The sequence below is a fragment of the Megascapheus bottae genome, chromosome X, assembly GCF_031878675.1.
Source record: "Megascapheus bottae isolate mThoBot1 chromosome X, mThoBot2.hap1, whole genome shotgun sequence".
NCBI lineage: Eukaryota > Metazoa > Chordata > Mammalia > Rodentia > Geomyidae > Megascapheus > Megascapheus bottae.
In genome coordinates, this window is record NC_143547.1 from 80,367,374 (window position 1) to 80,391,967 (window position 24,594).

At 42.1% G+C, this 24,594-nt stretch overlaps 1 protein-coding gene across 4 annotated transcripts; it reads right to left on the bottom strand.

The window, feature by feature from the left end:
• Positions 1 to 824: 824 nt before the first annotated feature.
• Upf3b (UPF3B regulator of nonsense mediated mRNA decay) lies at positions 825 to 19,799 on the bottom strand. 4 transcript variants are annotated; one of them, XM_090327217.1, is made up of 12 exons: positions 19,484 to 19,798; positions 17,288 to 17,394; positions 17,020 to 17,126; positions 11,524 to 11,622; positions 8,429 to 8,536; positions 6,901 to 6,944; positions 6,271 to 6,453; positions 5,836 to 5,874; positions 4,557 to 4,640; positions 3,884 to 4,044; positions 2,995 to 3,283; positions 825 to 1,816 (listed from the first exon to the last, which is right to left on the bottom strand). In XM_090327217.1, the coding sequence occupies exons 1-12, from the start codon at positions 19,637 to 19,639 to the stop codon at positions 1,667 to 1,669; spliced, it is 1,527 nt and encodes a 508-aa protein (XP_090183343.1). In that variant the 5' UTR covers positions 19,640 to 19,798; the 3' UTR covers positions 825 to 1,666. The 4 variants fall into 4 exon arrangements, with proteins under 4 accessions (XP_090183343.1, XP_090183345.1, XP_090183344.1 ...); XM_090327219.1 differs by lacking the exon at positions 4,557 to 4,640 and having other exon boundaries at positions 19,484 to 19,799; XM_090327218.1 differs by lacking the exon at positions 5,836 to 5,874 and having other exon boundaries at positions 19,484 to 19,796.
• Positions 19,800 to 24,594: the final 4,795 nt, after the last annotated feature.

Here is a 24,594-nt window from a genome sequence, read left to right on the forward strand (position 1 = left end):
TCCTGGGCTTGAGCTCAGGGCCTCAGCAGTGTCCTTGGACTTTCTCAAGGCTAGAGCTCTACCACTTGAGCCTCAACACCACTTCCGGCTTTTTTCTATATATGTGGTACCCAGGAATCGAACCCAGGTCTTCATGCATGCTAGGCAAGCACTTTAACCACTAGGCCAAACTCCCGGCCCCTCAAATATTTAATTTTTTAAAGGGGGTGCTGGTGGCTCATGACTGTAATCCTAGCTACTCAGGAGGCTGATATCTGAGGACTGTGGTTCAAAGCCAGCCCGGGCACTTAAGTGCCTTGAGATTCTTATCTCCAATCTACCCCTAGAAAACCAGAAGTGGTGCTATGGCTCAAGGGGTAGACTGCTAGCCTTGACCTGAAGAGTTCAAGGACAGCACCCATTCCCAGGGTTCAAATCCCAAGATTGACAAAAAAAACTTAAAAGGCTACTTAAGCCAGGCACATCTAAAATCCTAGCTACTCCGGGAGCTGAGCTTTGAGAATTGAGGTTCTAAGCCAGCTCAGGCATAAAAGTCCATGAGACTCTTATTTCCAATTAGCCACTAAAAATCTGAAAGTGGTAGAGTGCCAGCCTTAAGTGGAAAAAGCTAGGGGATAGGGCTTAGGCCTTGAGTTTAAGCCCTAGTACCAGTACACACAAAGTGTGTACACACAAACACACATAAATGGCTATTTAATAAAGCTATTAACACATCTAATATGGGGCTGGTGGTGTAACTCAGTAATGGAAAATATGCTGAGCATGCTTGAGGCCAGGGTGCTGTTCTAACTCCACAAATACATAAAAAGCAAATACACTTAGACTCATAGTTGAATGTTGTTCGTATTTATTGTCAGCAATACAAAACAAGCTATAACAGAAAGTGTAGTTTAACAGGAACATATACTGGTGCAGTTTTCTTCCTGGATAGGGTATGCACTCAAATCAGAAGACCTAAGATTAAACAAAGACTGGATTGTCAAGAACCAATCAAGGACTACATTTTACCTATTAATAGAGAAACGTTAAAAGGCAAAATGAGACGCTTAAAAATACTATTGGTGCTAAGTTTGTTTATGTAAACAAAACTAACCCTAAGATATTTGGACCCTAGTACGTAGGCGTAACATAATATAAAGTTTTGCATCAGTAAAATTTATTTGTCACTGTACTTGTACAATTGCACACTTGTTGCTTCTATATGACAAAAGACAACAGGTATCACCAACAATGCAATAAATTAGATCGAAATGAGATTTCAAAGTAACTCTGCTCCACTTGAACTAAGAAAATTAAATCCAGGATTAAAAAAACATCTGTTGATTTTAAAACCGGCCCTTATTTTTTCCCTCATGTCATACAGTCTGACAAAATGAAATCCTCACCTGACACTTTGCAATTCATGCCCTCACCATCCTTTTTCTGAAACTTTAAAATTTGTAGAAACTGAAAACAAAAACTCAATGCAATTTTACTTCCAATTCTGAGCCTGCAGCTTGAGTTCTGCTTTGACAGAAAACACACTCCTCTTCAGTGTACCCCACCAGCACAAAGACCCCTTTCTTCCATGCTCTCTTTTCCTTTGCCCTGAAGGCACTTCTAGGTTGCTGAATACATGGTCTTTGGCTGCCTCGACAGTCAGGACACCTCTGACCATTCACGCGTATCACTCTTCTCCTCCTTCTTTTCTATGGCTAATACCACTTTCCTGCTTTTTTTCTATTGCTGGATCTCCACACTTGGTGCTGTCATCTGGGGGGCAGAGTCTATTTCGGCTTCGAGCTCCTGGTTGGTAAAGCTGCATTGCTGGACGATCCTGAAGTAAAATGAAGTATGAAAACATTGCTCTTAGCAACATAGCTACTTGTTCAAGCCCTGGTATTGGCACCAAATCCGAAAGAAAAAAAAGACCCTGGGTTCAATCATTAGTACTACAAAAGAGAAAAACCAGAAATAACAGAGACTTTCTATTATTCAAGTATTTAAGGATTAAATGCTTCATTTACTTTTTTTTTTTGCTACTCCTGGGCTTGAACTCAGGGCCTGCGCACTGTCCTTGAGCTTTCTCAAGACTACTGACCTATCACTTGAGCCACAGCACCATTTGTGGCTTTTTCTGTGTATGTGGTGCCAAGGGATTGATAATTATTGAAACCTGTTGATGAGATTGGGAGTGTATTTATCGTTATTTCTGCTACATTTGCAAATGTCTGAAATTCCTTCTTTTTTTTTTTTGGTGAGTCCTAGGGCTTCAACTCTGGGTCCAAGTGCTATCCCTGGAACTTTTGTGCTCAAGGCTAATGCTCTACTTTGTGGTTAACTGGTGATAAGAGTGTCAGATGGGCCGGGGGATGGCCTAGTGGTAGAGTGCTTGCCTAGGATGCACGAATCCCTGGGTTCAATTCCTTGGTACCACATACACAGAAAAAGCTGGAAGTGATGTTGTGGCTTAAGTGGTGGGGCACTAGCCTTAGCACAGAGAGGCTCTGAGTTCAAGCCCTAGAACTATAAAAACAAATAAAAAGTAAAATAAAAGAGCCCAGCTAAGACAGATTTTTTTCAAGTTCCTTTAAAAAAATCCTATAATAGCTATTGGGACTGTAGCTCAGTAGGAGAATACTTGTTAGACCCTGGGTTCAATTCCCAGTACAGAAGGATGGAGAGGGCTAGGAATTTGGCCTAGTGGTAGAATGCTTGCCTAGGATACATGAAGGCCTGGATTCGATTCCTCAATACCACATACATAGAAAAAGCATAAAGTGGTGCTGTGGCTCAAGTGGTAGAGCTCTAGCCTTGAGAAAGCCCAAGGACAGTGCTCAGGCCCTGAGTTCAAGCCCCAGGATTGGCAAAAAAAAAAGAGAAAATTCAATGCACGCAGGAGAGTGAACAAGCTTGATATTTTTACAATAAATTGTGATCTAGACCTTTCCTTTATACTTGCGGAAAGAGGGGGAAAATCCCCAAGGAAATGAGCAAATTTAACAGAAAGCATACCTTGTTTCTTATGCGATCTCTCTTAACCACTTCCTCTTTCTTTTCCATCTTTTCTGAGCTGCTTATTGATTCAGTACTTTCAATCTTCTTTCCTTTATCCCGAAGTGCCTCTCTCTCTCTCCTAAGTTCCTCTTCTTTTCTTTTGAAAGCCTTCTCTTTCTCATAGCGTTCCTTTTGTCTACGGCGCTCCTCTTCTTGACGCTTCAGCCTCTCTCTCTCTCGGTGCATGCGCTCCTGTTCTCGCTCATAATCTCGGTCTCTATAATCTCTGCAAGTCTCCTCTTCCAGTCTGTGAGAAGATCAAACAAACCCCTTGACCACAAATGCACAAGCACCAGGCCACTGCAATGAGCAGAGTAAGAACTACTGTTTCAGTTAACAACAAGAGTCAAAAGTCATTCACACAGATTAAAATACTAGAATATTTAGAACTCTTCCTCATAGTCCCCCCGCCACCCCATTTTACACGAAACAGTTTATCTTGCTGTTGGATTTTGGTGCCAATCCTGGGGCTTAAACTCAGGGCCTGTGAGCTCTCTTGCTCAAGGCCAGCGCTCTACCACTGGAGTTACAACTCCACTTCCAGCTTTTTGATATTGAAGTGGAGATAAGGACTTTCCTGTACAGGTGAGCTTCAGATCTCAGCCTTGTAAGTATCAAGGAATATAGGCAGGAGGTACTAGAACCCAGCAGTTTATCTTGTTTTTAAAACAAGGTCTTACTAGATAGCCCAGGCTGGCCTTGAGTTTGTAATCCTCCTGTGTCAGATTCCCAATTGCACCACAGCAGGCAAGCAGTTTATATTGATTCTGGCACACATCCAGGACACAACATCTAAAGTAACACCTTGTAATCAAACACACTCAAGAACCCTTGACTACTGACTGACCTCTTTGGTTTTTCATCTTTTACTTCGCTCTCAGGACGTTTGGACAGCATGCAACTCTGCCCACTGGCTCTGTCATCACTCAAATTCTCCTTGTCTAGTTTTTTAGGCTTATCTCTTTTGTCCAATTCCTTTTCCTCTCCTTTGTCTGGTTTCTTGAGCAGCTTTAAAGAAAATATGTTTAATTTTATTTTCAGGGGGGGAACAGTGTCTTCTGATTCTAGTAAAGAAAATAACCAACTACATTTTTAAAATTTAGTCTCTAAAAGCCCCCTAGCTCTACAGTTAGTCTTACATTTTTAGGTGAGCAACTACTACATAAGAACAGTAATTACGAAAATGATAACTCTAATGTGAACTGTTATCTACCCAAAGGAAGTGATTTAATCACCTATGGCAATAGGATCAAGACTCCTTTGGATTTAAACAGGACAGCGTTTGTGTGTGTGTGGATTGCAAGTTGGTCCACTAGCCCAGGCTTTGGAAATCATCCTCCTGCCTCTGCCTCCCGAGTGTTGGAATTACAGGTTATGAACCATCATGCCTGGCTATAGGTTAACCTTTAAGCGAGCCAATGCATACTTCCAAGTATGCTTCTCTAGCACACCAGCATGTTTATATAAAGAACGCTTTGGGAGAATATCCCACAAATTTAAAACGCGAGGCAGCTCATTACCGTTGGACTGTCTTTGTATGTTCTTGGAATGACACCTTGGTCACCAAAGGAGAGATCCATTGCAGGAATAATTTTGCCTTGAGTCTGAGAATAACATATTTATGTTGGTAGAATTATCATTAGAGATGAATAACATATATTACTTAACATTTGATTCCTTAAACAACATCATGGTGAATTAACATCCTATGGCATAGGAAATCTAGTTAATGCCATATACATGTTCAAAAAAAATCCCATTTTCACATCATTGCTATAAATGCTTGAATATCCCCAATAAATGGACAGTCAGAGAGACTTGTAGGCAGAGTAGAATTTTTAGGTCTCAGAGTAAAGGCATCATACAGGTTCAGCAGGCCCCAGGCAAGTTACAAAGCCAAAAGAGAAAGCATTGAGATTTAAGCAAGACGTAGTTCAGCACACAGACAGCCAGTGCAACAAATTATAATGGACACAGAGAAGGCACCCATGTAAAGTGAGAGCATGTGCAGGTTTCATCAAAAAAATGTTCTTATTTCTCTAATGAACATCTGCATTTGAAGGCAAGATGTTCATCACTCCAATAAGAACATAAATGAATGAACGTAGTGACATGGCTGGCTCTACTTTCTGCCTTGCTGCTCATTAAGAATAGCAAGTCAAATTGCCTATAGCATGGCAAAGGGAGACATTACTAGAAATAACTGGGATGGAAAAAGTCCCTTTTCCCTTATGTCCCTTAGTACCCAGACTGAGTCCCACAGAGGCTCTGGGAACCCTCACATAAACTGCTGAATTTACAGGGAGTTAAAAGGGGACCTTGTAACCATCTTTAACTTTGTGAGGTACTAAGTATTAGTATTTCCCTAGGAAGCAGCCAAGTAGGGATCTTCCTAGAGTTTTTCCTCTTACATGCAATGCACTAATAAGAATCTGTTACTCACAGATTCTCAGCTAGATGCAAGAAGGTACTGTGGGAGTTGTGTGAGAAGGAAAGAGCACATTATACAGGGTTTATGTCCCTAGTCCTCCCACAAGACAACCAGTGAGGATAGGCAAATAAGAAAAAGTTGGCCTGACTGTCTTCTGGCTGTATGTTTTGGGTACACAGCAGAGCATCAGGAAGTTCTTGGGCTTCCTTTTCAAGTGAAGAATGTAAAACAGCTCAGCTTTTCAGAAGACCCAACTCAGCCTGAAGGCATTTCAACACTACCACCACCACCAAAAGGACTTATTAGCTAAGACCTGTGTATATGACATGATACTAGGTGATCTGTATCATCATTTACTTGGTCCTTACATTTTTCTGATTCACAGCTTGTAACAGAAACCTGTGTACCTGAAGACAGTGGAAAACAAACAGATGAGGCAACTTCATGTATCAGTTATGAAGGAAAAGCTGAATTAAACCCCACATACATGCAAGCCTGCCTTAAGCCCTCATTTACTAGCAACAGAGAGACTAATAAAACAAGCAGTACACATTTTCAAGGATTAAAAACAATATCTACACTGAGCAGTAACATCATGTAAAATACTTCATCCTTTTATATTATTTCCAATTTTTAAAATGAATATTTTTGATAGCACAATACAGATTTCTATTTGCATACTCCCTCCCCCAAAAGAAAATCAAAACAAAACATCTCATTTACAAGAACACAAATACATGCATGAAGGACTGGGTATGTGTGGTTTTCAGCAACATGCAGGTCTGTTTCAATGATTTTCATACCTTGATCTTTGGTTCATCCTTTATTTTTTCTCTTTCTGGAACTCGTTCTATCTTCTTTAGCTTTTCAATATCTTTCCTTTTTCGTTTTTCCTCTTCTTTCCATTTCCTTCTTTCTTCTTCTCGTTGTCGTTTTCTTTCTATTTCTCGTCTCCTTCTTTCTTCCCTCTTCTCTTCTCTCATTCTCTACAACAAAACATCAACACAAATTTCCAAATAAAATAATTACCACCACCACCAAAAATGACCAATCTCAAATGCATGGGGGGGCACCCACTTAACAGGATTTTTCTTCCTACATTCTGCAACCCCTTTAACCCCTATCCCACTTAGAAAAAAGATATAAGAACAAAGTCTGGGACATTCTGGAATCAGAGTCTTTTATTGCCTTCTTATATTTCCTGAGGTTTTCAGAAGATGGACTGTCTTTGGGACAAACTAAGGACTCTCTAGGTTTGCATAATGAACAGTTGGTCCCACAACCAGCGTGAAGGAGGGGGCAAAAGACCAAGACTCAAGAACCATATCCTTCAAGAATAAGTGTGTTATTTCTCTTACAGGATCACAAAGGTTTTATAATGCTAACAGAAAATGAATTAATAAAGAACTATAACTGTAAAAATAAAATTTTACCTGCTTGTTTTTCAGAAAGCTCAAAAGTGGCGTTGTTCTTTTGGCTACATAAATATAAACAGATTATTAATAATGCTTAGGAACTCCTGAAAAGGATTCCACTTTCTGACATTCCCTGCCACCCACCCAAGACCACAAAATTACATCCCTTTGACAGAAGTACATGAATATATTATTCAAAATAAGTTTTACAGGGGCCAGGAGTGTAGACTACTGGTAGAGTGCTTGCTTAGCATGCACGAAGACCCCGGTTTGATTCCTCAGTACCACATACATAGAAAAAAAGCCGGAAGTGGTACTGAAGCAAGTGGTAGAGTTCTAGCATTGAGAAAGTCCAAGGACAGTGCTCAGACCCTGAGCTCAAGCCCAGGACTGGCAAAAAAAAACCCAAAAACAAACAATAAAAACACAGTTAAACAGCCAGGAACAGTGGCTCATGCCTGTAATCCTAGCTATTCAGGAGGCTGAGATTTGAGGATTACGGTTCAAAGCCAGCCAGCCAGGGCACTAAAGTCCATGAGACTCTTATCTCCAATTAACCACTAGGAAACCGGAAGTGATGCTGTGCCTCAAGGGGTAGGGTGGCAGCCTTGAGCTGAAGAGCTCAGGGACGATGCCCAGGCCCAGAGTACAAGCCCTACGATGGAAACGATGGAAAAAAATAAAAAGAAAATGAAAAACAAAAACCAATTAGTTTTGGAGAGTAATTTCCAGTTGGTGAGAATTAAGTATAAGGACACACTTTTGTGATATAAATAATAGCATAAATTTGTTCAACTGTAACTATATCCAATCTTTTTTTTTTTTGCCAGTCCTGGGGCTTGAACTCTGGGCCTGGGCACGGTCTCTGAACCTAGTTGTGCTCAAGGCTAGCACTCTACCATAGCACCACTTCTAGCTTTTTCTGTTTATGTGATACTGAGGAATCGAACCCAGGGCTTCATGTATGTTAGGCAAGCAAGCATTCTACCACTTAGCCACATTCCCAGCTCTTGTGCTCCTGTATATCCAATCTTTTGATCTCATATTTCTACTTCTGCAAATTTATTTTAAGGAAGTTATCAGATAGGGGCTTATCTAGTACATTCATTAATAAAATTGTTTTTGTTGTATTGTTTTGGGTTTTGGTTGTGGAGCTTGAACTCAGGGCCTGGCCACTGTCCCTGAGCTTCTTTTGCTCTACCACTGGAGGCACAGTGCCACTTCCAGCTTTTTGTGGGTAGTTTATTGAAGGTAAGGGTCTCATCAACTTTTCTGCCCAGACTGGCTTTGAACCTGAATCCTCAGATCTCAGCCTCCTGAGTAGCTAGGATTACAAGTATGAGCCATTAGCACCTGGCTCATTCACCCCATTTTATCAGTGCATTCTCATAATCCTTTATTACCATATTGTCATATACATCTTAGAGTATAAGAAACTGTATCAGGGAAGAGATGACATCCCTAAGGTCAAAGAGCTGACAAAGTGAGGAAAGTAGGAGACAGATATTCTGATACAGCTATCATTCTAATTCCTTTTCCCACTTACCTATTAATTCTCTGTTTTTGGCTTCTATTTCCTCTAGTAATGTCTCTGGAGTAGATGTCATTTTCTCATCTGTGCCATAACTCTCCAAAAATTTTCTGTAGTCTGGATCTAAATAAACAGTTAAGGAGCCAGAAAAGAGACTTTAAACAAAAAACTATTACCTAGGATACTTATTTTTCAAAGAAGATAAATTTCTTTATAGGAGACTGAAATAAAATGAGCTATTCATACAAGATATACTATTTTGCACTTAATTGGTCACTTATTCTTCAAATTCCTATTACAGATATACACTACAGGAATCTGGTATTAACATGGGGCCAGGAAAATGAGACATCACACATTACAAGAGAGCTAACAGGATGTTATAGTTTTGGGGGTTTTGTTTTTATTTGCAAGTCCTGGGGCTTGAACTGTCTCTGAGCTTTCTCAAGGTTGGCACTGTACGATTTGAGCTGCAACACCACTTCTGGCTTTTTCTGTGTATGTAGTACAGAGGAATCGAACCCAGGGCTTGTGCATGGTAGGCAAGCACTCTACCACTAGGCCAAACTCTGGGTCCCCATATACAGTTTGTTTAAAAGTCAGTGTTCTGGGGCAAAAGGCAAAGCTTAGCAGCAGAACACCTGACTAGTAAGCACAAGGCCCCGAGTTGAAACCCTAGTAGTACCAAGCCATTGACATGGGTCCAGGGTGTAGCTCAGGGGTAGAATATTTACTCAGCATGCATAATAAGGCTATTGGTTTCAAACGCCAGTGCCATCGATAGGGGAGGTAGAAGAGGGTAGGGAAGGAACAAGGAAGGGAAGAAAGAAAGAAGGGAAGAGAAGAAAGAAAAGAGGGAGGGGAAGGGAAAAAAGCAGAGGAAAGGATGGGATGAAAGGAAGAGAAGACCAGGAGTTTGGCCTAGTGGTAGAGTGCTTGCCTAGCATGCACAAAGACCTGGGTTCGACTTCTCAGTACCACATAGACAGAAAAAAAGCCAAAAGTGGTGCTATGGCTCAAGTGGTAGAGCTCTAGCCTTAAGAAAGTCCAAGGATAGTGCTCAGGCCCTGAGTTCAAGCCCCAGGATTGGCAAAGAGAAAGAAAGGGAGGGTAAAAGAAAAGGGAGGGAAGGAAGGAAAAACCAAGAGAAAGAAAGGAGGAAGAAATAAACAATAGAGGGAAGAAGAAGGAGGAAAAGGAAGGGAAAGAGGAAGAAGAAGGAAGGGGAAGAGAAGGGAGAAAAGAAAGGAAGAAGGAAGTTAAAAGGGGGGAGGGTAAGTAAGGAAGGAAAAGGTAAGAAAGGGAAGGAAGGAATAAGTAGAAAGGAGGGAAAGGACAAACAAAAGAAGGAATTAGGAAGGAAAGGAAAGAAAGAAAGAAGGAGAGGGAATAGGAGGGAAGCAAGAAGAAAAGAGCAGGGGAGGGGAAGAGGAAGGGAGAAAAGGGAAAGGAGAGAAAGGGAGGGAGGGAGGGAGAGAGGGAGGAAGGAAGGTTCTTGCTTCTATTAATCCAGAGCCACATATATGCAGAACTGAAAGACTACCTATGGAAATGTCAGCCATAGCAAACAAGTAATTTCTGTATGAATACATCTCACTCTAAGTAAAAACTCAACATTGGGGCCTATTGGTAGAATGCTCGCCTAGCATGCACGAAGCCCTGAGTTTGATTCCTGGGTACCACACAGAAAAAAGCTGGAAGTTAAAAAAAAAAAATATATATATATATATATATATATACGAAAAAAAAAAAGCCCACAGCTATGTATAGAAAAAAAAAGAAAAGAGGGGGTGGGGGGAAGGGTAATGGGTACCAAGACATGTGAAAGGGTATCAATGTATGTGAATTAATGCACCTTCTATCTGGCAAATATCAAGTAACCCTTTTATTAATTACAATAAAAAATATAAAAAAAAAGAAAAGAAAAAAGCTGGAAGTGGTGCTGTGGTTCAAGAAATAGAGTGGGGCCAGGAATTTGGCTTAGTGGTAGAGTGCTTGCCTAGCAAGCAAGAAGTGGTGCTGAGGCTCAAGTGGTAGAGCACTAGCCTTGAGAAAGTCCAAGGACAGTGCTCAGGCCCTGAGCTCAAGCCCAGGACTGGCAAAAAAAAAAAAGTAGAGTGCTAGTCTTGAGAAAACCCAAGGACAGTGCCCAAGCCCTGAGCTCAAGCCCCAAGACTGGTAAAAACCAAACAAACAAAAAGACCCCTCAACCCTGGAAAATTGTTTTTTTTTTCACCAAGGTAAATTAGAGGGAAGTCCTAGATATGTGTCACTGGAGATGTTGGTAATCCCTGGAGATCTCCTAGACAGCTCTGTCATCAGAAAGAGAAATACATCTGAGTTGTTCTGTTGCTTGGTATTGACCTTGTCTTCCATATCTCAAACTGTGATATCAGGAGTAAGTAACTGTGTTATTGGTCTTTACTGTTTCATAAAATACCTGTTGTAGCAAGTGATGGAAATTCAACAAGGTGATTCTAAAATATATCAAATGTGTTAAGACTAAATCTTTATCCAATATAACAAGAGTTATATACCAATCAATAGACATGTTACAGAGATTTCAAAATCTGGAGCTGTTTTTACCTTACATGCAAATTATTCTAGTTCCTATTCTCAGTTCCTATATTTTTGTTCAGACAAAGGACTATGTGTTGCCAATTTAACTATTATTCAAAGCCTAGAAAATAAGACTTGGCAATTCAACTACTTTATCTGAAATGACTTGGGCATGGGAATGTTTCCATCATAGCTCAAACCTTCCCTTTAGAAAGGGAATAGAAATGAAAAATCAAACAAATAAGCCTAATAAAGAGGCCTTGAGGAACAATTGTTACACTTTGGAACACCTGGTTTCTATCATCATTTCCTACTGAATAAACCCACAAAAATTTACTATTCAACAGTCAATGGCAGAGGAATGAAACGCCACTAGCCTAATTAAGCAGGATCTCTCTTATGGAAATTTGCCTTCATTCTAATAATTAAGCAAAGCCTTCCTTGGTATATTTTCTAAATTCAATACTGAGGGGGTCTAACTGGCTCTCACAAAAGCATTATTTAAAAAAGACACATGGCAATAGTATTATATAACTAGAGCTATACTGTACCATCATCAATAGTCCCAACTTTGGTATCTCTTTTCTTAGTCTTCCTTTTTGCAGCTTTTTGAAAAGGTGCAAATTCTACTATAGCAGGATATTCCTGACCTGTTTAGAAAAAAAATCACACTTGTTTTAACAAACAAAATGTTGGAAGTGGATAGCAAGGAATCAAACTATGTTTCCCAGGCTACCTCAGAAAATCGTCATTTGAATGGGGACTCTAAAACAGCACAAATCACACTGGTACAGTTACAACCATTATGCTTCTAAAGAGCCCCACATTCACACTGGTAACAAAGATATAGCAGCAAGCTGAGTGCTGTGGCACAAACCCTAACACACTCCCCCCTCCCTGTCGATTGTGGCCCATGAACTCTGGATCTTGGAGCTGTCCCTAAGCTCTTCAGCTCAAGGCTAGCGCTGTATTACTTGAACCACATAACCACTTCTGGTTTTCTGGTGGTTAACTGGAAATAAGTCTCAGTCTTCAGTGCTCCAGCTGGCTTTGAACCTCAATCCTCAGATCTCAGCCTCCTGAATAGCTAGGATTACAGGCCTGAGCCACTGTACCTGGCTCACAGTGAAACTTTTGTCTTAAAACAAACAAAATAATGCTTGGAGGAAAGCAACATACTCCCAAACTGTAGAGTCAACTTCAAAAATGTATGTGTTTCAGAGAGATGTGTGTGTGTGTAACAGAGAGAGACAGACAGACATACAGACATACAGACAGGCAGACACTGGGGTTTGAATGCTGGGTCTTGAGCTTGCTAGGCAAGGCCATCTTTCAATTGAGACATATCCTTAGTCCTGAATTTTTACTTTGTGAAAAGAAATACTACAAGTTAATTCTCACTAATACATTATAGCCAGGCATAGTGTCTCAAGCCTATAATCCCAGCTACTTGGTAGGCAGAAATCAGGAGGATGGCAACCATATCAAGGCCAGCCTGGGGGGAAAAAATTGATGAGACTCTCATGTCAACCAATAAGCTGGCCTAATGGCATATGTACCTGTTATCCCAGCCATGCAGAAAGTGTAAAAGAGGCCAGCCCTGGTGAAAATAAAGTAAAAAAAAAAGGGTACAAAATGTAGAGTGTGTGCTTACCAAGCACAAGGCCCTGAGTTCAAAACCCAATGTTACCAAAAAAAAACCAAAACAAGGCTGGGAGAGTTTAGCCTAGTGGGAGAGTACTCACGTAAGATGCACAAAGCTCTGGGTTCAATTCCTTAGTACCACATACTTAGAAAAAGCCAGAAGTGGCACTGTGGCTCAAGTGGCAGAGCACTAGCCTTGAGCAAAAAAGTTCAATGACAGTGCCCAGGCCCTGAGTACAAGCCCCAGGACTGGCAAAAAAAAAAAAAAGACAAAATAACCAGAAAGGACAACAAAAAGATTAAAATCTCTAAATCTCTAGAATATGCAAATCTGAAGAGACATAAAGATTAGTGGTAGCCCAGAGCTGGGAATGACAAATGGGAATGACAACTAAAGTATGGGATTCTCTTTGAGGTGATATTCCAAAATTAGATTATGGTGATATTTACACAACTGTGAATATTTAAAAATCTCCCAAACTGAGGCCGGGAGTTTGGCCTAGTGGTAGAGTGCTGGCCTAGCGTGCACAAAACCCAGGTTTGATTCCTCGGTACCACATACATAGAAAAAAACTCCTAAACTATACTTTTTTTTTGCCAGTCCTGGGGGGTGAACTCAGTGCTTAGGCACTGTCTTTGGGCTTTCTCAAGGCTAGAGCTCTAACGCTTGAGCCACAGGGACCTCTTCTAGTTTGATCTGTGTATGTGGTACAGAGGAATCAAACCCGGGTCTTTGTGGATGCTAGACAAGCACTCTATGACTGGGCCAAACTCCCATCCGCAAACTATATTTTTTAAGAATTTAATTTTAACTGGATGCTGGTGGCTCAAGTCTATAATCCTAGTGACTAAGGAAGCTGAGACCTGGAGGATCTCAGTTAGAAGTCTGCCCAGGAAGCAAAGTCCATGAAATTCTACTTCCAAAATGCAAAAAGTTGGGATGGAGGCCTGGCTCAAGTGGTAGAAAACCAGCTATTACCAAAAAATTCTGAATGAGTGTTCAAGGCCCTCAAGTTCAAGCCTGGTCCTGGCACTCCCCCTCTCTCCACCAAAAAAGTTGCAGAAGATGCAGCTCAGTAGCAGATTCTTGCTTACCATGTCAAGGATCCTGGCCCCATTCTTCAACAACAACAACAATCACACACACACACATACACACACACACTTACGTCATGGCAACAGACTGGAATATACAGAAGTGGAAAATTTTGTTAGTGAGGAAACTGTAGTTGTCTAAGCATTACCTAATAAGGACATAAAGTACTGAAAGTAGTATTAGGTCTAGGAGAGTAAGACAATAAAAGCAATTAAGAGATAAAAAATGCACTAAGTAAACACACCTCTGATTTTATGACTAAGTAACTAGGACACCAGTGCTACCCACTGAAATTTCTTTTAAGTTGAAATAGAAAAATAGCTGGGGGCCAGGAGCATGGCCTCGCGGTAGAGTGCTTGCCTAGCATGCACGAAGACCGGGGTTCAATTCCTCAGTACCACATACATAGAAAAGCTGGAAGTGGTGCTGCGGATCAAGTGGCAGAGTGCTAGCCTTGAGGTAAGTTCCCAGGCCCTGAGTTCAAACCCTAAGACAGGTGAAAGAAAGGAAGGAAGGAAGGAGGAAGGAAGGAAGGAAGGAAGAAAGAAAGGAAGGAAGGAAGAAAGGAAGGAAGGAAGGAAAGAAAAAATAGCTGGTTTGAGGGGAATTAAACATGGGGTTATGGGTATAGGCCAGTAATAGAAGTCTAACAGTATATATGTTCAATCCCCAGATACGCCAAAAAGGTTGGACAAACAGTTGGCAATTTTTTTTTTGCCAGTCTCAGGCTTGAGCTCAGGGCCTGAGCACTGTCCTTGGACTTTCTCAAGGCTAGAACTCTACCACTTCTGGCTTTTTTTCTAAGTATCTGGTACCAAGGAATCAAACCCAGGTCTTCCTGTATGCTAGGCAAGCAGTCTACCACTAAGCCAAATTCCCAGCCGCAGATGGCAATGTTTGAGTTTTTACTGGCACATTCCCTAACAAAGATTTAATTTTGACTTCACAGAAGTAATTACTGAGAAAACAACCCCCCCAAAAAAAGCACACCTTGCAGACATTCTTTGGCTAATTGTTGCAGGTAGCAGATACTAAATAGTGAGTTAAAATAGACATTTTTGCTGGGCATAGTGTATACCTGTAATCCTACTTACTGGGGAGGCTGAGATCTGAGGATCAAGGTTCAAAGCCAGCCCAGGCACTAAAGTCTGTGAGACTCTTATCTCCAATTAACCACCAGAAAACTGGAAGTGACTCCGTGGCTCAAGGGGTAGGGCAGTATCCTTGAGTTGAAGAGCTCAAGGATAGCGCTCAGGTCCAGAGTTCAAGTCCCATAACTGACAAAAAAAATTAGTTGGGCACTGGTGGCTCACGTCAGTAAACCTAGCTATTCAGGAGGCTGAGATCTGAGGATCACAGTTTGAAGCCAGCCTGGGTAGGAAAATCTGTGAGACTCTTACCTCTAATTAACCACCAGAAAAGCAGACTCAAAGTGGTAGAGCATTAACCTTGAGCAACAGAGCTCAGGGACAGCACCGAGGCCTTGACCTCAAACCCCACAATCCACAAAAAAGAGTAAACAAAATAGAAATTGTTCTTCAGTATAGACTGAATTTTCCTGAGCACATAATGGGAGATCATTTCGATATTGTGAGAATGTTAAACAGTATTCCAAATGAGAACTGTTAGTTCAAAAGATAGGAATTTAATTATACCCTCGAAGCACAGTGAGAAGCAAATATTTAAAACCTGCCATACAAGTTTAAAGCATTATCAGTATTGCTGCTGAAACTAAATAATCAAAAAGCAGAGCTAATAGAGGGCAAAACAAAATCACACAAGGAGAAAATAGCGGCAGTTTTACTATTCATCAAACTAAACAAATAATAGTTCAATAAAAATACCTAGGCCTGGCTGGGAATGTGTCTTAGTGGTAGAATGCTTGCCTAGCATGTATGAAGCCCTGGGTTCGAGTCCTCAGTACCACATAAACAGAAAAAGGTGGAAGTAGCACTGTGGCTCCAGTGGTAGAGTGCCAGCCTTGAGCAAAAGAGGCTCAGGGACAGTGTTCAGGCCCTGAGTTCAAGCCCCAGGCCTGGCAAAAAAAAAACCTGCCCAAGACCATGAAAAGTCACATGTCAGTTAATAGTACTTGAATAAACATATCAAATGGGTAAATCTTTTTTTCCCCATAGCACTGGTGTTTGAACTCAGGACTCCACACTTGCTAGGCAGGCCCTCAACCACTTGGCCACATCCCCAGTACCTCCCCCCTCCTTTTGGTTTAATTACTGTTCACTTTGTTTTTTGCTCTTAAGAGTCTGTGGACCTTATTCTTCAGAACTCTCTTTCCTAAGGGGTAGATTTACAGGACTTTGCCACCCCTGCCTACAACCTCGAAAAAAACTATGCTGCACACACAAATGGAGGGACAAAAAGAAAACAAATGCAGCAGTGGTACTCACTAGATATTATGTTGAAAATGAACTATACAACCTACGGATAGGGATGGGAGGGAAAAACTGGGAGATAACAAAGGAAGGGGTGATACTATCCAAGAAAAAAATGTACTCTTTACCTGACTCACATAACTATAACCCCTCTCTACATAGATTGTGACTATAAAAAAATTTAAAATAAATAAAATAAACAAATAGCCAGTGGCTCATGCCTATAACCCTAACTACTGAGGAGGCTAAGATCTGATGATCATGGTTTGAAGCCAGCCTGGGCAGAAAAGTTTTCATGAGCCTCTTCAATAAACTACTCAAAAAAGCTGGAAGGAAGTGCTACTGTGGCTCAAGTGGTAGAGCACTACTAGCCTTGCACTGAAGAACTTAGGAACAGCACCCAGGCCTAGAGTTCAAGCCCCACTACTGACAAAAAAACCCTTAAAAAATGGGCCTAGCGGTAGAGTGCTTGCCAAGCATACAAGAAGATCTGGGTTCGATTTCCCAGTACCACATACGTAGAAAAAGCCAGAAATGGTGCTGTGGTTCAAGTGGTAGAGTGCTAGCTAGCCTTGAGAAAGCCCAAAGACAGCATTTAGGCTGTGAGTTCAAGCCCCAGGACTGGCAAAAAAAAAAGCTGGACATGGCACTATGGCTGAAATGGTACAGTGCTAGCCTTGTGCACAGAGAGGCTCAGGGACAGCACCCAGATCCCCAGCCCAAGCCCCAGGACCAGCAAAAATATTTAAAAAAATAAAGAACAAGCTCAATATAAAAAAACCAAAGTATTGCACATTTTATTTTCTAGAAATTTTAGTAGACCTACTTACTTACAAAGGCATGAAGAAAACATTGTGATATATATAGTCTGTTAAACATAAATCTAACAAGCTATCCTTTTAGTTATCAAGACTTACCTTTATTGTCAAGGAACACATAACCATCAAAGCGATCCCTGAATAAAATAATGTCCTCTTGATTTTTAAAGTTGATGTATGCTCTGGCATACATATGAGGATACAGACTGCAGAGAGGAAAGCAATCAGGTAAATGTATTTGCAGGTGTCTGGTGAAATTGCAAATATGGTCACACTAAAGAGATGAGCTCAAAAATCAAAGGGATATTAGAATAAAAAGGAAGAAGCCTTTAACATTACATAGACACACATAATTTTTTTCTTTTACCTAGTATCATTAGAAAAAAATTCAAAATAATCATGCTCAGGCATAGGTTGAAGATGTTCCTGAAGCTGCTCCTTGGTCAAAGTGGGAGGTAATCTTCGAATTACCACCTTAAGAAACAAATAAGGAAAAGAAAATGAGTGCAAATCTATTTTCTGTCACACTTCAACAATTCTGGTTTTGGAAAATCAGCTTTAGAATACAAAGGGGGGGGGAATCAGTCCAGAAGGAAACATTCTTCTGATGATTAGTCAAACATAATAGTAATGTGTAGGTTATGAGACATTTTCTATCACTCTTTCCATTTTTTTCAATGTACCTAGCAGGCCATTGTGGACGTTTGTGGCTGCGACAAAACCTTAATTTAGAAGAATCTGTTACATTCAACCCATCATAAAACACAATCTCTGCCCATTCAGCTTAACATGTATAAAGCATTCTTCCAAGTTGGAGGCCAGTTGCTGGTGCCTGTAATCCTAGCTACAGGAGGCTGAGATGTGAGGATTGTAACTTGAAGCCAGCCTCATGAGATACTTATCTCCAATTAGCCATCAAAAATCAGAAATCGGGCCAGGAATTTGGTCTAGTGGTAGAGTGCTTGCCTAGCATGCACAAAAACCTGGGTTCCAGTCCTCAGTACCACACACATAGAAAAAAGGTGGAAGTGGTGCTGTGCCTCAAGTGGTAGAGCTCTAGCCTTGAGAAAGCCCAAGGACAGTGCTCAGGCCCTGAGTTCAGTCCCCACGACTTGCAAAAGTAAATGAATAAATAAATAAAGTTAAAAAAAGTCAAAAGTGTCCAGAAAATGGAAACAAGGAACAAAAAACATTTCAAGTTTCTGTATTTCCATTGCTAATGCTGAAGAAAGACAATGAATCTAGAATGGCTGAAGGAAATTATGTGTGAATTTGGTGTATATGTTAGTATAGCATTCAAAATTATTTTTTCTGAACATTCATTCTGGGATTCACTTTTGCTACTAACTGCTTATACAATTTGTTCATCTTACTAATTGTTTCTAATTTTTTTTTGCCAGTCCTGGGACTGGGCTCAAGGCGTGAGAACTGTCCTTGGACTTTCTCAAGGCTAGAGGTCTACCACTTGAGCCTCAGCACCACTTCTGGCTTTTTGCTATGTATGTGGGGTACTGAGGAATCAAATCCGGGTCTTCATGCATGCTAGTAGGCAAGCACTCTACCGCTAGGCCGAACTCCCGGCCCCCTTGTTTCTAAATTTAAAAGCATTTACATGGAGAAAAAAAAAAAGAAGTGTAATAAAAATCGGAATTTATCTTTAAAAAAAGGCAGAAGTTGATGTGGCTCAAGTGGTAGAGGACTAGCCTTGAGCACAATAGCTAAGGGACAGTCCGCAGGACTAGCAAAAAAATTTTAGTCAGTGGTGTGTCTCAAGGGGAAGAGCACCAGTCAAGGAAAAGAAGCCAAGAGTGTTCAGTCTGTGAGTTTAAATCCTGAGACCGGTAAAAATTTCAATTTATCCATTGGTGTGCAAATTATATGCCCTCGATCTGCCCCTCCCGAGTATTAATTCTCCTACTCGCTCTCCGGACAGTCACATCCAATAATATTCTTTTTTTGTTTTTGCCAGTCCTGGGCTTGAGCTCAGGGCCTGAGCACTGTCCTTGGACTTTCTCAAGGCTAGAGCTCTACCACTTGAGCCTCAGCACCACTTCTGGCTTTTTTCTATGTATGTGGTACCGAGGAATCGAACCTGGGTCTTCATGCATGCTAGACAAGCACTCTACCACTAGGCCAAACTCCCGGTCCCTCCAATAATATTCTTACTACAAACGACTGCCACTCCCCTCCCACAGGTGTCCATTCACTGTTTCATAATCTCCCATTGGAATGAAACACAATTCCTCATTGTGGGCACAGCTCGTCTCTCTCCCTCTGTCTCCCAGTATAACAGTCTCAATGGCGGGTCTCAGCCGTAGAGACCTTAACGTCTGGAAAACCCCCATTCCCTCGTTCCTTTCCCCCCAACCCTGGAACTTGCTGGGGAGAGGATCCTCTCCGCTTTGGGGGCGATGGTTTGAGATCGGCGGAAGCGATTTTCATCTAGGTACCGAAGGAAAAGTAGGAAAGGAGGAGGGTAACCCCATTCCTAGTCATTCACCCCGCCCCACAAAGAGCGGTGAGCTCTCCACGCCCTCTCCCCGGCCATCAGCCCGCCAGGTACCTTGCTCATTGCCTCTTTCCTGTCCCGGTTGCGATCCTGCCGATCTTCCCCTTTAGCGCCTTCACCAGAAGTTCCGCCGCCACCGCCAGAGGCCCCTTGAGGCGTTACCAGGGTGACTCGTTTCTCTTTAGGCCTGTGCTCCTTGTCTTCCTTCATGGCCACCGCGAAGCTCCACAGAGCGACAGCTCACGAACGAGAGCCGTTAAACCGGAGCACCTCCGGTTCTCAGGCAGCTCGCGCTGGAGCTCCGCCCCCAACAAATGCTCCTAGTGATAAATTGAGTCCCACGTTCCATTGCGTCCCCCGAGATCTCGCGAGACTTCACAACGCTCGCCTTCGCTCCCTGGAAAGGTTTTAATACCTGCTCTGTACTTGCCGCTGGTAGAATTCCCGCACCGCCCAGTCCCCTTGCGGCGCAAACTCCCTCGAGGACCCGCCCCTGCGCGCGCGTCATTAGCAACTCCGCCATGTTGACTGGAAACGACTCTGCTGGGGACTACAAATCATCCCAGCATACAAAGCGGCTGTTTTGTTTTTTTTTTTTCTAGTCAAGCGTGCAGGAATCTTACATTGCCAAACGTCCATATTTTAAGTAAATTGAATCCTTGGAAAGGTTAGTGTCCTTTCACAGTTCTTACCTTAGTTTTCCTCGAACTCAAGTGTTATACAATTTTAGCCTCATTACAATGCATTGTGTCTGTGCGCGCATGCGTGCAAGCTTGCATCTTCGCTCAGGTTGATCTCGAACTCACTATTCCATTGGCTCAATAGCTAGAGTTACAAGAATCTAATACTGTACTGGGGGGTTCTTTATGTATTTTTGTGCATGCATGGGTCTTGAACTCAGACCCTCCTGTTTCTTTTGCTTGTTTGCTAAAGGATGCACTCTACCACTTGAGCCAAGGTCAGCTTTTCTGCTAATTAAATAGAATTTGGAGTTTTCTGCCTGCCCTGGCCCCCCCCTTTTTTTTTTAAACCAGTCTTAGGGCTTGAATAGTGCATGGTACTGCCCCTGAGCTTCTTTTGCTCAAGCCTAACACTCTTCAACTTGAACTACACTCCCACTTTTGGCTTTTTCTGTGATTAATAGTCTCACATACATTCCTGTATGGGCTGGGTTTTAACCACGATCCTCATATATCAGCCTCCTGAGTAGCTGGGATTACAAGCATGAGCCACTAGCACCCAGCATGCCCAGGCCTTGAAGTGTGATGCTTCACCTCTTAGCCTTCAAGGTAGCCAGGATTACGCGTGTAAGCCACCAAGACATCTTTTCTCTGTTTTTTCTTCCTCTTTTCTTTGTTTTTTTTTGTGGGTCATGGGACTTGAACTTGGCCTGGGCACTGTCCCTAAGCTCTTCAGCTCAAGGTTTCCACTCTACCCTTGAGCCAAGCCCCACTTCCCGTTTTCTAGGGGTGAATTGGAGATAAGAGTCTCAAGTCCTTTTGTGCCCTGGCTGGCTTTGAACCTTGACCCTCTGATCCCAGCCTCCTGAGTAGCTAGGATTACAGGTGTGAGCCACTGCATCCAGGAAGACGTCTTTTCTATATTGAATCTAAACTGTACTTTCAGAGGCATTTGACTTCCATTTTCTCTGTACAGATCAGAATTCACAGGCAATAAAACAGAAGATACTAATTTTTTTTGCCAGTCCTCGGCCTCAAACTCAGGGCCTGAGCACTGTCCTTGGGCTTTATCAAGGCTAGAACTCTACTACTTGAGCCACAGCACCACTTCTGGCTTTTTTCTATGTATATGGTACTGAGGAATCAAACCCAGGCCTTCCTGTATGCTAGGCAAGCACTCTACCACTAGGCCAAATTCCTGGCCGAAGATACTAATTTTAAAGATATTATGTTTCTCAAACATACAAAGCTTACTTTTTTTTAATCACCCTTCCTTTTTTCTTAAGTGAAAGGATTCTTTTCTGAAATTGGTGCCCACAGAGGAAGGGAGAAAAAAACAATATTAAATTATTTATGCCAGTCCTGGGGCTTGAACTCTGGGCCTGAGTACTGTCTTTAAGCTTTCTCAAGGTAGCACCACATAGCACCACTTCTGGCTTTTTCTATGTATGTGGTACTGAGTTATCAAACCCTGTCCTTTGTGCATGCTAGGCAAGCACTCTAACACTAGGCTAAACTCCCAGGCCAAATTGGTAAATTTTTGTGGGTGGTCATAGTTGTTATGGGACTTGAATTCAGGTCTTGGGCACTGTCCCTGAGCTTTTATGCTCAAGGCTTGCATTCTACTACTTAAGAGTCACAATTTCCGGGCCGGGAGTTTGGCCTAGTAATAGATTGCTTGCCTACCATGCATGAAAACCCAGGTTCGACTCCTCGGTACCATATACATAGAAAAAAAAAGCCGAACTGGATGCAGTGATTCACTCCTGTAATCCTAGCTTCTCAGGAGGCTGAGATCTGAAGACCATGGTTCAAAGCCACCCTTTGCAATACAAAGCCATGAAATTCTTTTTTTTTCTTTGCATTTTTTATTGTAATTAGTAAAAGGGTTACATGATATTTGCCAGATAGAAGGTGCATTAATTCACGTACATTGATACCCTTTCACATGTCTTGGTCCCCATTTCCCTCCCCCCCCACATCCCCCAGCCATGAAATTCTTATCTCCAATTAATCAGTAGAAAATGGGAAGGGGGCTATGGCTCAAAGGTAGGGTGGTAGCCTTGAGCTGAAGAGCTCAGGGACAGCACCCAGGCCAGAGTTCAAGCCCCATGAGCCCCCCCCTCGAAAAAAAGCTGGAAATGGTGGTGTGGCTCAAGTGGTAGAGCCCTAACCTTGAGAAAACCCAAGGATGGTGCTCAGACCCTGAGTTCAAGCCCCAGGTCTGGCAAAAAAATAAAGAGTTAAAGCTTCTATTTTGGGGGATGAGTCTCAGACTTTTTGCCTGTGATAGCTTTGATGACCATAGTCCTCAGACCTCAGCCCCTCAGTTTTTAGGATTACAGGCATGAGTCACCAGTGTGCGGCTTAAATTGTTAGATATAATTTTACATGAATTATATCAGCCCCATAAATTTTGTTTCCCCAAATGAGAACGCATATGAATTACATAAAATTTCAGATACTATTGAATATAACAGCACCCCTATTTATAATCCAAGAAAGAAAAAAAGTTTGTTATAATAGAGCACCATTAAAAAAGTTTATTAGGGCTGGGAGTTTGGTCTAGTGGTAGAGTGATTGCCTACCATGCACGAAGACCTGGGTTTGATTCCTTGGCACCACATACATAGAAAAAGGCAGAAGTGGTGCTGGGGCTCAAGTGGTAGAGCTCTAGCCTTAAGGAAGTCCAAGGACAGTGCTTAGATCCTAAGTTCAAGCCCCAGGATTGGCAAAAAAAGTTTATTAAACTGAATTAAAGAAAGGAAAGGCTGTGGGGGAGGACGGGAGTTTGGCCTAGTGGTAGAGTGCTTGCCTAGCATGCATGAAGACTGGAGTTTGATTCCTCAGTACCACATACATAGAAAAAGCTAGAAGTGGTGTTGTGGCTCTAGTGGTAGAGCTCTAGCCTTAAGAAAGCCTAAGAACAGTGCTCAGGTACTGAGTTAAAGCCAGGACTGGCAAAAAAAGAAAAGAAAAGAAAAGAAAGGAAGGAAAGAAGAAAGAAAGAAAGAAAGAAAGAAAGAAAGAAAGAAAGAAAGAAAGAAAGAAAGAAAAGAAAGGAAAGGAAAAAAAGGAATGGAAAGGCTGTAGATGGAGTTCAGTGGTAGAACACTTGCCTAGCCTGCATGAGGCCCTCAGTGCAAAAACAAAAAAAGAGAGAAAGCAGGAAAGCAAACAAACTACAGGAAAAATAAACAGAAAGCTGATAACCTGAACATTTTTTTTGGGGGGTGGGGAGTCTTGAGCCTAGGCTCAAGATCTTTCTGTTCCAGCCTCTCCAGTGCTGGGAATCCATGTTAGAAAAGCAGAAAATACCTAAACTACCTACCCAGATGGAAGAGCCTTAATTTTACAATTTCTTTCCTAGTCTTTATTGAACAGGCAGCTTTAAATTGTGTGTGTGTGTGTGTGTGTGTGTGTGTGTGTGTGTGTGTGTGTGTGATGGGGCTTGAACTCAGGGCCTGGGCACCACTGTCTCTGAGCTTTTTTTTTGTCTCAAGTCTAGCGCTCTACCACTGAGCCATAGCTCCTCTCCTGGTTTTCTGGTGCTTAATTGGAGAGAAGAATCTCATGAAATTTCCTGCCATGGCTAACTTCAAACTGGGATCCTCAGATCTCAGCCTCCTGAATAGCTAGGATTATAGGTGTGAGCCACCAGTGTCCAGTGCCCAGATCTTTATTTTAAAAATTCTTTTTTTGCCAGTCCTGGGGCTTGACCTCAAGGCCTTGGCACTGTCCCCAAGTTTCTTTTGCTCAAAGCTAGCGCTGTCCCACTTGAGCCACAGCACCAGTTCCAGCCTTTTCTGTTTATGTGGTACTAAGGAATCAAACCCATGGCCTTTGTGCATGCTAGGCAACCACTCTACCACTAGGCCAAACTCGTGGCTCTTCCTAAGCTTCCTTTGCTCAAGGCTAGCACTCTACCACATGAGCCACAGTGCCACTTCTGGCTTTTTCTGTTTCTGTGGTGCTGAGGATTCAAACCCAAGGCTGCAAGCATGTTAGGCATGTACTTTACCACTAAGGCACATTCCCAGTCCCCATCATTGTCATGTTTCTGACCCTTTTCTTCCCTTGTTTTGTATGACAGTGCCCATTCCTTCTTCTCCACTGCCTTCTTGTCAATCCTTGCATTGTTCCCTCCAGCCTTTTTCCTGGTCCACCTCTCATGTCTCCTATAGCCCTATAATAATTCATGTATTCTCTGCTTTGGAGCTCATACCTCTAAACTCTTCCTCCAAGGTTTAGATTGTCTTCTCTCTTGGGCCTTGGATATGCTAGGCTGGCAGCCTATTGCTCAGTTACCTCCCAGCCCTGAGATTATATCTATTTGGAGAGATCAACCCCACCCACTCTTTCAGTCATCACTGTTGTCATAGAGCAAGGTGTTTCATGAGAGCAGGTATGTATGAGTCTACTTGTGCACTGATAAAAGTACCTATGGCCGGGGTCGAGAGTTTGGCCTAGTGGTAAGAGTGCTAG

Coding starts and splice junctions, on each gene's coding strand:
- Upf3b (XM_090327217.1), bottom strand. CDS start 19,639: ATGAAGGAAGACAAGGAGCACAGGCCTAAAGAGAAACGAGTCACCCTG. Junction 11,623..17,019: donor TGTGTTCCTTGACAATAAAG/GTAAGTCTTGAT, acceptor TTTTCTAAACAG/GTCAGGAATATCCTGCTATA. Junction 8,537..11,523: donor AGTTGGGACTATTGATGATG/GTACAGTATAGC, acceptor CTGTTTATTTAG/ATCCAGACTACAGAAAATTT.